The sequence below is a fragment of the Hipposideros armiger genome, unplaced genomic scaffold, assembly GCF_001890085.2.
Source record: "Hipposideros armiger isolate ML-2016 unplaced genomic scaffold, ASM189008v1 scaffold_859, whole genome shotgun sequence".
In the NCBI taxonomy this organism is placed as follows: Eukaryota; Metazoa; Chordata; class Mammalia; order Chiroptera; family Hipposideridae; genus Hipposideros; species Hipposideros armiger.
This window is the reverse complement of record NW_017732209.1, coordinates 189,138-200,443: the sequence shown is the minus strand read 5'-3', so window position 1 is coordinate 200,443 and position 11,306 is coordinate 189,138. Positions and strand designations below refer to the sequence as shown.

Here is an 11,306-nt window from a genome sequence, read left to right as displayed (position 1 = left end):
AAGAGAATCGGAAATCATGAAGTACTCCTACAAATTAATAGTAATAAAAGAGGCATACAACCCCATTTTAAAAGTGGGCTAAGGATATGAGCAAGCAATTCACAGCAGACAAAATATATGAGACCAGTAAACTCACAAAAACATGTTCTCTCTCCTTAGTAATCAGAGTTGCAAGTTAGAACAGCGTGATACTATCCTTTCAGGAAATGACTAATACTAACTCATCAACCAGGTCTCTGCTTAGGTGTCCCTTCCTCCACGAAACCTTTCCTGACCTTGTGGCTGGGTTAGGTTCCCACTACCCCACACACCCCCACACACCCTGCCACTGTCCACTGGGGTCTCCTATTCCAGCCCTGCCCACTCGGAGTCGTCACTGTTTGGAGCCCGGTCTGTCTTTCCCACTGGACTATGAGCTCCAGGAGAGCAGCACAGGGCTATCTATTGTTAGTCACCGGTGTGTCACTCGCGCTATCCCACCCAGGGCCGGAACAGAGGAGGCATTTGGGGAATATGTGTGGAATAAATGAATGAATGGGGAAACTGAGGCTAAGTCAATGGTAGAGTTGGGATTCAAACTCAACGCTGCACAGAAAGAAGAAACATAGTTTGATCTCCCACCATCTCTTCTTCACTGCACCCTGTCTGGAGCCCGCGTGCATAAGAGGCGCTCGATCAGGGCACTGAAATTGAGCTGCTTGGCAACCAGAGACGCTCAGGCCCACAGACCAAAGGGCTCTCTCCAACCCAAGCCTCCGCAGTCCTCCACAACCATAGAGAGCTGAGCAGGGGCGGTCTTCTGGGGCATGGTGAGGGCGGGCTCGAGGGCTAGAGAGGCCGGAAGTGCTGTGAGTCTGGGGACTCACTGTCCTATCCGGCAGGGGAACTCCTTATCCCTCTCTGGTTTTTACCCAGCGGTTCAGGGAGAGGAGGTAAGTACTCCCGGCGCCAACATTGCGGGGTCAGGGCAACAGGGAAGGGAAAGGGGGGGGGGGAGTGCCCATGGCGATTGGCAGCCGCGGAAGCCAATCAATCGTTGCGGTGTCAGAGATAGACGTGAAGCAAGGGGAGGGCATTCAGGTGCGAGCCCTGGGGCGGGGTGGACGGAGGTTGGGGACAGTGGCCAAGTCCAGCGCAAGGAAGGCGGGCAATGGTGGGGGCCGGGCGAATCGAACGTAGAGAACTTGAGGGGCGGGGCGATGGAATGTGAGAACCAGTAAGGGGCAGGGCAAGCCGCAGGTGGAGGCTCCATCGCGGGGCTTTAAGGAACCTGGTGTTTTAAACTTGATGCTGTGGAGCTCTGGGACTTTGGGGGATGGCTGTGAGTGGGGATACTTGCTGGGGGGATGGGAATGCAGACTCTGATTTCTCACTCGCTCCCGCTGCCACGTCTTCATTTACAGGCCCCAGAGGAACCTCGGGATGGATGAAGAGGGAGTGCGGCAGCCCGCTGGGCCACCTACAAGAAAGAAATTCTTCATACCACTGGATGAGGATGAGGTCCCTCCTCCCAGGGTAGGACGAGAAGATGGGAGGACCGCTGGGAGGATGGCGTAGAGGGGGTTCAGAAGAAGGGGCCTGTGGGGCCGCGATATGGATTAGGACATTTTGGGACCTAGGTCACTTTGGGAAATCAGCCCTTTGCTCTGCGCAAGTCTCAGTTTCCCTATCTGTAAAATGTCATGGTGATTCTAAGAGAGGGCTAAGGCACAGGCCACAAACTGGCAACCAGTAAGTGGTCCCAGGAGGTGTTTTATATGGCCGGTACTGTGGTTTTGTAAGGCATGAATTTATTGCTGACATTTAAGAATTAGAAGGCTTTTTTGGGGAAAAATAGCTTGTAGTTTTGACATTTCTTGGTAAATTGAAGGATCTGACAACACTGAGGTCTTGTTCCCACAGGGAAACAATTGGCTGGTGCTGAGTACTGGCTGCTACTTACGTGCTGTGAAGAAAAAACAAGTGGGCTAAGGAAATAGGGTATGATGAGCGAGAGGTGCTACCTCTCAGTTAAGGGACTGCTTCTCTGAGGAGGTGACATCTTGGCAGATATGTGAGGGAGTGAGCTATCTCTGGGGAGAGGGAACAGCCAATGCAAAGGCCCTAGGGCCAGAGAGAGCCTGACAAGTTTGAGGGCAGCAAGAAGGCCTTGGGGCTGGAGGAGAGAAAGCAAGGGGGGAGAAGTAGGAGGGGAGGTCCCTGAGGCAAGAGGCAGAGACATATCTTCTAGAGTCTCATAGACTATGGTGACAGCTTTGGCTTTTACTCTGAGGTAGGAACCACCTGAGGGCTCTGATCAGAGGAGGGACATGATTTGACAGTGTGGGGACAAGGGTGTAGTCAGGGTGTAGTCAGGGATTTGGTGAGGAGGTGACAACAGTGGTCCAAGGGACAGAAGATGGTGGCTGCGACCAGAGTAGAGGCCAAGGTGTGAGGAGAGTAGGCTTGATTCAGATTTTTTTTTTAAGATTTTATTGGGGAATTTGGGGAGGGCAACAGCATTGGGGAACCGGGGAAGGGGAACAGACAAGTTGCTGTCCTTTTGTTCTTCAGTCTAGTTGTGGAGGACGTCGCTTCACTGGCCCATGTTGGTATTCCCGGGTGAGGCAGTCACTCACTGGACATTGAACGGCCGCTCATGGCGGCTCACGGCAGCTCACGAAAGCATACGCCAGCTGCCAGCCAGCCCCACTGAAGCCTACGCCATCACCGGCGACTCATGACAGCCCAGCTCCAGGTTGAGCTGTTGTTCACCATCTTAGCTGTAGAGGGCGCATCGTCACTGGCCCTCATGTGGGATCCGAACCAGGGCCCTGCTGCTCAAAGCTGGTGTCCCAAACCAACTCCTAACCAACGCGCCACTTGGCCAGCTCCTTGATTCAGATTTTGATCTCTGCCCCCATCTCTCCCCACAGGCCAAGTCCTTATTCAGATCCACACGGAGCCATCCCACCGTGGAGACCTCGGCCCAGGCAGCCCCTCAGAACTATGCTGAGTATGCCATCTCGGGACCTGCAGGAGGGGCTGGAGCCACACATTCCTCGGGCCCAGAATCCCAGGCAGGAGAGACCCCCAACCAGACCCTGAAACCAGGGACAAAATCCAACAGCATCATTGTGAGCCCCCGGCAGGTGAGGAGGGGGATGGAGAAGTGGGGCTTTGAGCGTTTTGGTGGGAAACACGGTAATATGCCTGGCTTTCTGGTGGGTAGTGGAAGGAGGTCTGAATTATAGCCATTGTACTCTTGGCAGTGCCATTCATTCATTCAACTACTGTGTGTGAGTTGAGGACACCCTATGTCTGATTATTTTGCTATAACAAAAATACCATAGGCTCGGTGGCTTAAACAATAAACATTTATTTCTTACAATTCTGGAGGCTGGGAAGGCCAAGATCAAGGCACCAGCAGACTCAGTGTCTGGTGAAGTTCATAGACAGCTATCTTCTCACTGTGTTCTCACAGTGAATGAAGGGGCATGGGTGCTCTTTAGGGTCTCTTTTATTAGGGTACTAATCCCATTCATGAGGGCTCCATTGTCATGGCCTAATCACCTCCTAAAATGAAAAGGAATGAAGTCCTGACACACGCTACAACACGATGAACCTTGGAGGTTAGGATTTCAACATATGAATTTTGGGGGACAAGCATTCAGTCCATAACACCCCGACTCTTCTTCTTGGGGTGTGACTATGTTAGTGCAGCTACATTTCCTATCCTGGGTTTGTTCCCTCATGCAAAAACTATTTATTGAATATAGGTCCGAGTTCGAATCCTGTGCTGCTACACAATAGCTGTGTGATCTTGGGCAAGTGACTTAACCTATCTGTGCCTTTAAAATGGGGGTTCATCCACTTATAGTCCACAAATATGTTCAGAGGTTGCCAGATACTGTACTAGGCTCTGGCGATAGAGTGATGGAAAGGAAACAGATAAAGCCTCTGCCATTGATGGAACTGACATTTTTTATACAAAGACAATGAATGATAAGACCCAAAAATGTGAAAAGATACTCAATATCGTCAACCATCAGGGAAATGCAAATCAAAACCACAATGAGGGCCAGCTGAATGGCGCAATGGTTAAGAGCTGGCTTGGGACACCAGAGGGCCCCGGTTTGGATCCCACATGTGAGGGCCAGTGACATCGCCCTCTACAGCTAAGATGCTGAACAACAGCTCAACCTGGAGCTGGGCTGCCGTGAGTCGCCGGCGACGGCGTAGGCTGCAGCCCCTGCGGCAGTGGGTTGCCATGGGCTACCGTGTGTAGCCAGCAGCCAGCGTGAGTGGCTAGCAGCCGCCGCGAGTGGCCGTCCAGAAGCCGGCGACTGATCTGCCTCGCCCAGGAAGAGCGCAATGATGGTGCCAACTTGGGCTGGTGAAGCAACGTCCTCCACAACTAGACTGAAGAACAAAAGGACAGCAACTTGTCTGTTCTCCTTCCCCCAATTCCCCAGTGCTGTTCCCATCCCCCCAATTCCCCAATAAAAATCTTAAAAAAAAAAAAACACAATGAGATCCCACTTCACACCTACTAGGATGGCTATCATCAAAAGGACAGGCAGTAACAAGGGTTGTGAGGCTGTGGAGGAATTGGAACCCTCAGACATGGCTGGTGGGAATGTACAATGATGCATCCACCTTGGAAAACAGTCTTGCTGTTCTTCAGACTTTTAAACATAGAGTTAGCATTTGCCCTGACACGTCCACTTCTAGGTATATATCCAGATAAATGAAATTATACGTCCACAAAATCTTGTACACAAATGTTCACAGCAGCATTATTCACAGTAGCCAAAAACTGGACACAACTCAAGTGTTTATCACCTGATGACTGGTTTATTTCACTGAGCATTCTGCTTTTCAGGTTCATCGTGTTGTAGCGTGTGTCAGGACTTCATTCCTTTTCATTGCTGAATAGTATTCCATTCTGTGGATTTTTTGTTTATCCATGCATCCGTTGGTGGACAATCCATTGGGTTGTTTGTACTTCTTAATTATTGTGAAAATGCTGCTGTGAACGTTTGCCTACAGGTTTTTGTGTAGATATAGGTTTTCTGGTTTCTTGGGTGGATTTGCTGGGTGTATGGTAGCTCTATGTTCAACTATTTCAGGAACTCCCACGCTATTTTCTAAAACTGCATCATTTTACATTCTCACGAGCAGTGTATGAAGGTTCCAATTTCGCCATGTCCTCACCACCTGTCATTGTTTTTTTGATTGTGGCCATATCCTTTAAAAATTAGAATGCGGGCTGGCCGAGTGGCTCAGTTGGTTAAGAGCACAAGCTCTGAGCTACAGGGTCACCAGTGCGATTCCCACATGGGCCAGTGAGCTGCGCCCGAGCTGAGCTGCCACTGAGCTGGTGAGAGCACGTGCTCTTAGCAGCAAGGTTGCAGGTTCGAAACCCGTATGGGATGGTGGGCTGCGCCCTCTTCCCCCCGCCTCCCCCAGCTAAGATTGAACACAGCACCTTGAGCTGAGCAGCCGCGGGCAGCCAGATGGCTCAGTGTGCAACAAGGTTGCCAGTTTGACTCCCACATGGGATTGTGGACGACTACCCCTCCCCACCCCGCAACTAGATTGGAAGTGGCGACTGGACTTAGAACTGAGCTTGCGCCCTCCACAACTAAGATTGAAGGACAACAACTTGACTTGGAGCTGATGGGTCCTGGAAAAACACAATGTTCCCCTTCCCCAATTCCCTAATGAAATCTTAAAAAAAAAAAAAAATTAGAGTAGGATCCTGCCCTTCCCTTGCTCAAAAGCTTTTCCATTGCTCCCAGGTGCCTCAGGTCAGTTGGCCCAGGGCCTGTGGGACCTGGGACCCCTGCAGACCCTCCTGCCCCAGCTGCTCTGATCAACCCACACCCCATCATGAGAGCAGGTCCTAAACTCTTATTAGAACCGAATTCCACCTTACTTGGAAATTACACGTTGATCTCTGAGATTATTTTGTTTAATGTCTGTGTGGGGGGATTTTTGTCCATGTTAGTCACTGTTGTATCCCTAGCACTTAGACACACAGTAGGTACTCAATAAATACTTACTGGATAGATTAGAGCCTGACTTGTTCAGAGAATTTTGATCTTGGGCTACAGATTACTTTCTGCGATGATCTGAGAGAGAGAAGCCTGCTGAGCAGACGCCAGGCTGGGGGGATGGGGGGCAGGGGGCTGACCCGTGGAGCTACATGAAGCTTCCTCCTGAAGGCACTGGGGAGCCCCTGCAGGGTTTAGAGCAGGGGAGGGGAAGGCTTGTGTTTTAGGAAGATCCCGCTGGCTACTGTTTGGAGGGTGGTTGGGAGGGGACACCAGTGGGGCAGGAAACCAGGAGGAGGCTAGGTGGGGACTGGACAGGGGCTGTGGCAGTGGAGGAGGAGACATTTATGCGGGATGCTTACCTAGAGGAGAAGAGGGAGACGGAGTTGTCCATGACCAGGCCTGGGTCTCTGGATGGGGGTGGGGTGGTTGTCCTGAGATGGGACTGGGAAGAGGAGCAGGTATGGGGCAGATGCTAAGGGCAGTTTGGATGCAGTGAGGTGAAATCCAGAGGGAAATTTTCAGTGGACCACAAGATGCCCAGGTTGGGCTGGGAGAAAGGGCTGAGCTGGAGACAGACCTGGGGACCCTTAAGTTAAGGCCTAGAGCTGTTGGGGAGGGGCCTAGGTCATAGCTGGAGTACCAAGGACATTCCAGACTGAGGACAGGGAGTCCGGGGAGAGGAGGAGAGCAAAGCTGCAAGACGGAGCTCGGCACAGGGCAGGAGGAGGGTGGAGAGGTGTTGAAAGAGGTGGGGGGAGGGGAGCCATGGCGTGGCAGTGGTCCCAGGGTCATTCCTTTCATGGCTTTGGCCCTTCCTTCCTCCCCAGAGGGGCAACCCTGTGCTGAAGTTCGTGCGCAATGTGCCCTGGGAATTTGGCGACGTGATTCCTGACTACGTGCTGGGCCAGAGCACCTGTGCCCTCTTTCTCAGGTGAGCTCTGTGGGGCTGCCCCACCTTCCAGGAAGGCCTGGGAGGGTATGATGTGGTGTTCTGGGCTATTCGGTGGGAGACCTTCGGGCATGTCCCTGTTGGCTTTGGGCCTAGAGGTGCCTGGAAGTCTCTGGAGCAACAAGAGCAACGGGCCCAGGCTCTGTGTGTGAGGGAATTGGGGCCGGGGGCCTGGACTCTTGGGTCTGAGCACGTTGGGGGCTGGGTCACTCATGTCCCAGACTGAGTGACTCCAAGATCCAGGACTGAAGTCGACAAGAGCCAGGATTTCTCTAAGCTCTACTCTGTTAAACAAGTTCCACTTGCACTCTGGGGGGGCCTCTCTCCAGACAGAACCAGAAGGGGGAAGTGAAATTTCTAAGTTCCTATCCTCCCTGCAGGGTATGAGAGCTGGCTGCTGCTGCGCAGACATCCCCTAGCTCCCCAGGTGGAGGAGCCCCCCCATCCTCCCGCCAGTGTCCTCTGAGGCTAAAGCCCATAGTCCTGGGGATGGGCCCTACTTCCCAAGACCAGCTGTGCAGCATACTTTGGTCCACATTCTCTAGGGCACTGGTCTCCTCGTCTCCACCCGAAACTCCCAATCTCTTCCCTTCAATGAAAAACCTGGGGGTGTCCAACCTTTCAGGGAGCCAGAGCCAAGCAGCCCTCACTGCCAAACCCCTCTGTGCCCTTTCTTTGAAAGGTGACTCTAGACAAGTCACTTAACCTCTCTGAGCCTCAGTCCCAGCAAAGCTGCCCAAGCTTTCTGCATTCTAGTGAGGGTGAAGAAGGGCTCCTGGGGACTTGGGGACATGAGACCTCCCATCCTCTCCCTGTCCCCTGCCCTCAGCCTCCGCTACCACAACCTCCATCCAGACTACATCCACAGCCGGCTGCAGAGTCTCGGGAAGAACTTTGCCTTGCGTGTCCTGCTCGTCCAGGTGGATGTGGTAAGCAGGGGTTCCTGCCCACCAGCCTCACTGCCCCCATCTGTACAATGGGGAGCGGTGGGTGTCACGGTAGCCAAGTGGACTACTGAATCCCTTCCAAGGAGAAATGCAAGTTAAAACCTCAGTGAGGAACATTTTTTCACATCCAAGATTGACACCCTGTGTTGGCAAGGAGGTGGGAGGGTAAATGATCCATCTCTTCCTTCCCCACACCTGCTTCAGCTAGTCCCAGACCTCTGCCACCTAATTACTTCTTGAATCTGTTTTATCCTCTCTACCTTCACAGCCTGGCCTGATGCAAGCCCCTTCTCCTACCTGGGTCCCTGCCTCAGCCTCTTACCTTGTCTTATGGTCTCCAGCCTTGACCCCTTCCATCTTTATAGCAGCCAGAGGGATCTTTCTAAAGCATTGATGTGGTAGCAAAACCCCTAAATGGCTCTCCAGTGCCCTCCATGGCCCTTGAGGCCCTGTGTGACCCGACTGACCCCTGTCCAACTTGTTGGGCTTATGTCTCAGCTTCTGTGTGAAAATCCTTTCTTTCGCATCCTCTATCCCATATTGACTGAACTGCAGTTCTTCAAGTCCTCCTTCACCTCCCATCCTTGCACATGTTCTTCCCTATGTCCAAGATTCCCTTTTCGGCTTTCCTTTGCTGACTTTACTCTTCAACCTCCTTCAGTTCTCAGCTCAGATGTCCCCTCCTCCAGGAAGCCCTCCCTGATCCCTCGGACAGGTCAGACACTCCTCTGGCTCCCTGACCCGAGCCCTGGCCACTCTGGGTTATCACTGTCTGGGGATGGGTCTGTCCCCCTCTTCAGACTGTGAGCCCTGGGAGGGCAGAGCCAGGGCTGTCTCAGTCACTGCTGGGTCCCGGCACTGCCCAGCACAAGCCAGTCACCCAGTCAGAACGTAGGGAGTGTCAGTTGAATGGAAGGCTCCTGGCACTCTAAGCTACTGTGTTTTTAAAACTATAGTTCCTTGCTCCCTCCCAGATCTCTCATTCTGATTTTCTTCTGTACCCAGAAAGATCCTCGGCAGGCCCTCAAGGAGCTAGCTAAGATGTGCATCCTGGCTGACTGCACCCTGATCCTTGCCTGGAGGTGAGATCCTGACTCCCCCAAGGTCAGGCTGTGTCCTCAGAGTCATTCCCCTCCCCCCAATCTTCTCAGCCCTTCTCTTCTCCCGTGAAGTGTCTGTGTGAGCCTGGTCCAGCACTGCCTTTCTCTGGGCCTCAATTTCTTCATCTGTAAAACAGGGTCTTAATATCTTTCTTCTAGGGATGTAGGCACAAAGGCAGGTGAGGTAGGTCATATTCCCAGCACCGTACTGGGTGGGCACTTAGGAGTTAAATGTAAAATCTGGCTGAATAATTAGTTCCATGTCTAGGTTTCCGAAGACCATTTAGATTGGTTCTCCAATTGGAAAAAAAGATATCCCTTCCTCACACCACAAACCAAATGTAAATCCTGATGAATTATAAAAACTACAATAAAAGTGTAATAAGAAAGCTTAAGGGAGGATATTTTTTATAATCTTGGGGTATGAAAAATCTTTCAAAGCAAGATACAAACCTCCAAATCCATGATGGAAAAGGTTGGCTGATTTGAGAAAATTAAAAATTAAAACCTTCCAGGTAGTAAGAATATTGTAAACAAAGTTAGAAGGCAAATGACAAACTGAGAAAAATCTTTTTGTGTGTATAACAGACTTAAGATCCCTAATTTATATATGGACATGTAAATTATATTTATACAGCACAAATATATTTAAATGTTTATATTCATATGAATATATTTAAACATATTCATTATATATTTATATATATACAGAACCTCCTGCAAATCGATAAGAAAAAGGTGGCCACATTTTTTTTAAAGTCCAATACAGGTGGCTAAAAACACATGAAAATTCATCAACCATACAGCTTATCAGGAAGAAGTAAATTTTGAAAAGTGAGGTGCCTTTTTTCACCCATTAATTTGGTGATAACGTCAAAATGGATGATATGAAATGGGCACCTGCATGTTGGTTAGCTGGAGACTTGATTGGCTATTAAAACAAAAAACAGACACAGAAATTCCTTCACTCGGAATTTCTCCTTTTTGATGAGCCCTGCTTGTGTGTGCAAATCCACTATGATGCCGTGGTGTCCGTAGAAGTTACAGAACCCAACAGTATCCTGTTGTTATTTACATATAATAGGAAGGAAACAAGCTCTGTTAATGAACAGACGTGGATATGAGTAAACTGAAGGGGGCTCCTGGGCTCCAGGCTCTGGATCCTCTGGGGAGGGTAGGAGGACTAGGCAGTGAGGGAAGGGAATTTTTATTCTCTGCACAACTATTTTGCTTCCGAATATATCACGGCTAAACTTTGTTTTATTAAAGAACAGGTAACATATTCATGTAGTTCAAAATTAGAAAGCAATATAAAAATGGTATATGTATATATCAGCATACAAGGTCTGAACTTAAATTCGCGAACTTGTTGCAAGGATGTTGCTAACCTTTTTGATATGAGAGGGATTATTCATTATGAATTTGTACCAACTGGACAGTTAACCAAATTTACTATTTGAAAGTGCTGAAAAGGCTGCATGAAAAAGTTAGACGGCCTGAAATTTTGCCAACAATTCATGGCTCTTGCATCACGACAATGCATCAGTTCACACAGCACTGTTTGTGAGGGAGGTTTTAGCCAGTAAACAAATAAATTGGAACACCCTCCCTACTCACCTGATCTGGCCCCCAATGACTTCTTTCTTTACCTGAAGATAAAGGAAATATTGAAAGGAAGACATTTTTATGACATTCAGGACATCAAGGGTAATACGATGACAGCTCTGATGGCCAGTCCAGAAAAAGAGTTCCAAAATTGCTTTGAAGGGTGGACTAGGCACTGGAGTCAGTGCATAACTTCCAAGGGAAGTACTTCGAAGGTGACCGTAGTGATACTCAGCAATGAGGTATGTAGCACTTTTTCTAGGATGAGTTTGCGAACGTAATTTTCAGACCTCGTGTGTGTGTGTGTGTGTGTGTGTGTGTGTGTACACACAAACACTGTATCGGCAGTATATACACTGAGAAGTCTCTCTTCTACCCCTTCTTGTTGTTCCTTGATTTCTTTCCAATGTTTCTATAAAACGCAAGTAGCACGTGTGAAAACATCTTAGTTTTCTTCCCTTCTTAGAAGTAAGCATACAATGTACATATGCTCCTCAACTTACGATGGGGTTACATCCCAGTAAACCCATCATAAATTCAAAATATCGTAAGTAAAAAATGCATTTAAGGGGGCCGGCCGAGTGGCGCGATGGTTAAGAACTCGCTTGGGATGCCAGAGGGCCCCGGTTCGGATCCCACATATGAGGGCCAGTGAACACTGCCC

At 49.8% G+C, this 11,306-nt stretch overlaps 1 protein-coding gene across 8 annotated transcripts in view; it reads left to right on the top strand.

The window, feature by feature from the left end:
• Positions 1–829: 829 nt before the first annotated feature.
• Positions 830–11,306, top strand: part of ERCC1 (ERCC excision repair 1, endonuclease non-catalytic subunit) — an 18,072-nt gene continuing 7,595 nt past the window's right edge. Inside the window, exons 1-6 of one of the 8 annotated variants that reach the window (XM_019629514.1) lie at positions 830–932; positions 1,404–1,515; positions 2,916–3,131; positions 6,869–6,972; positions 7,820–7,919; positions 8,943–9,019. In XM_019629514.1, coding sequence (XP_019485059.1) covers positions 1,423–1,515; positions 2,916–3,131; positions 6,869–6,972; positions 7,820–7,919; positions 8,943–9,019 — 590 coding nt within the window. In that variant the 5' untranslated portion in view covers positions 830–932; positions 1,404–1,422. The other 7 variants (XM_019629517.1, XM_019629516.1, XM_019629515.1 and 4 more) reach the window with 7 other exon arrangements.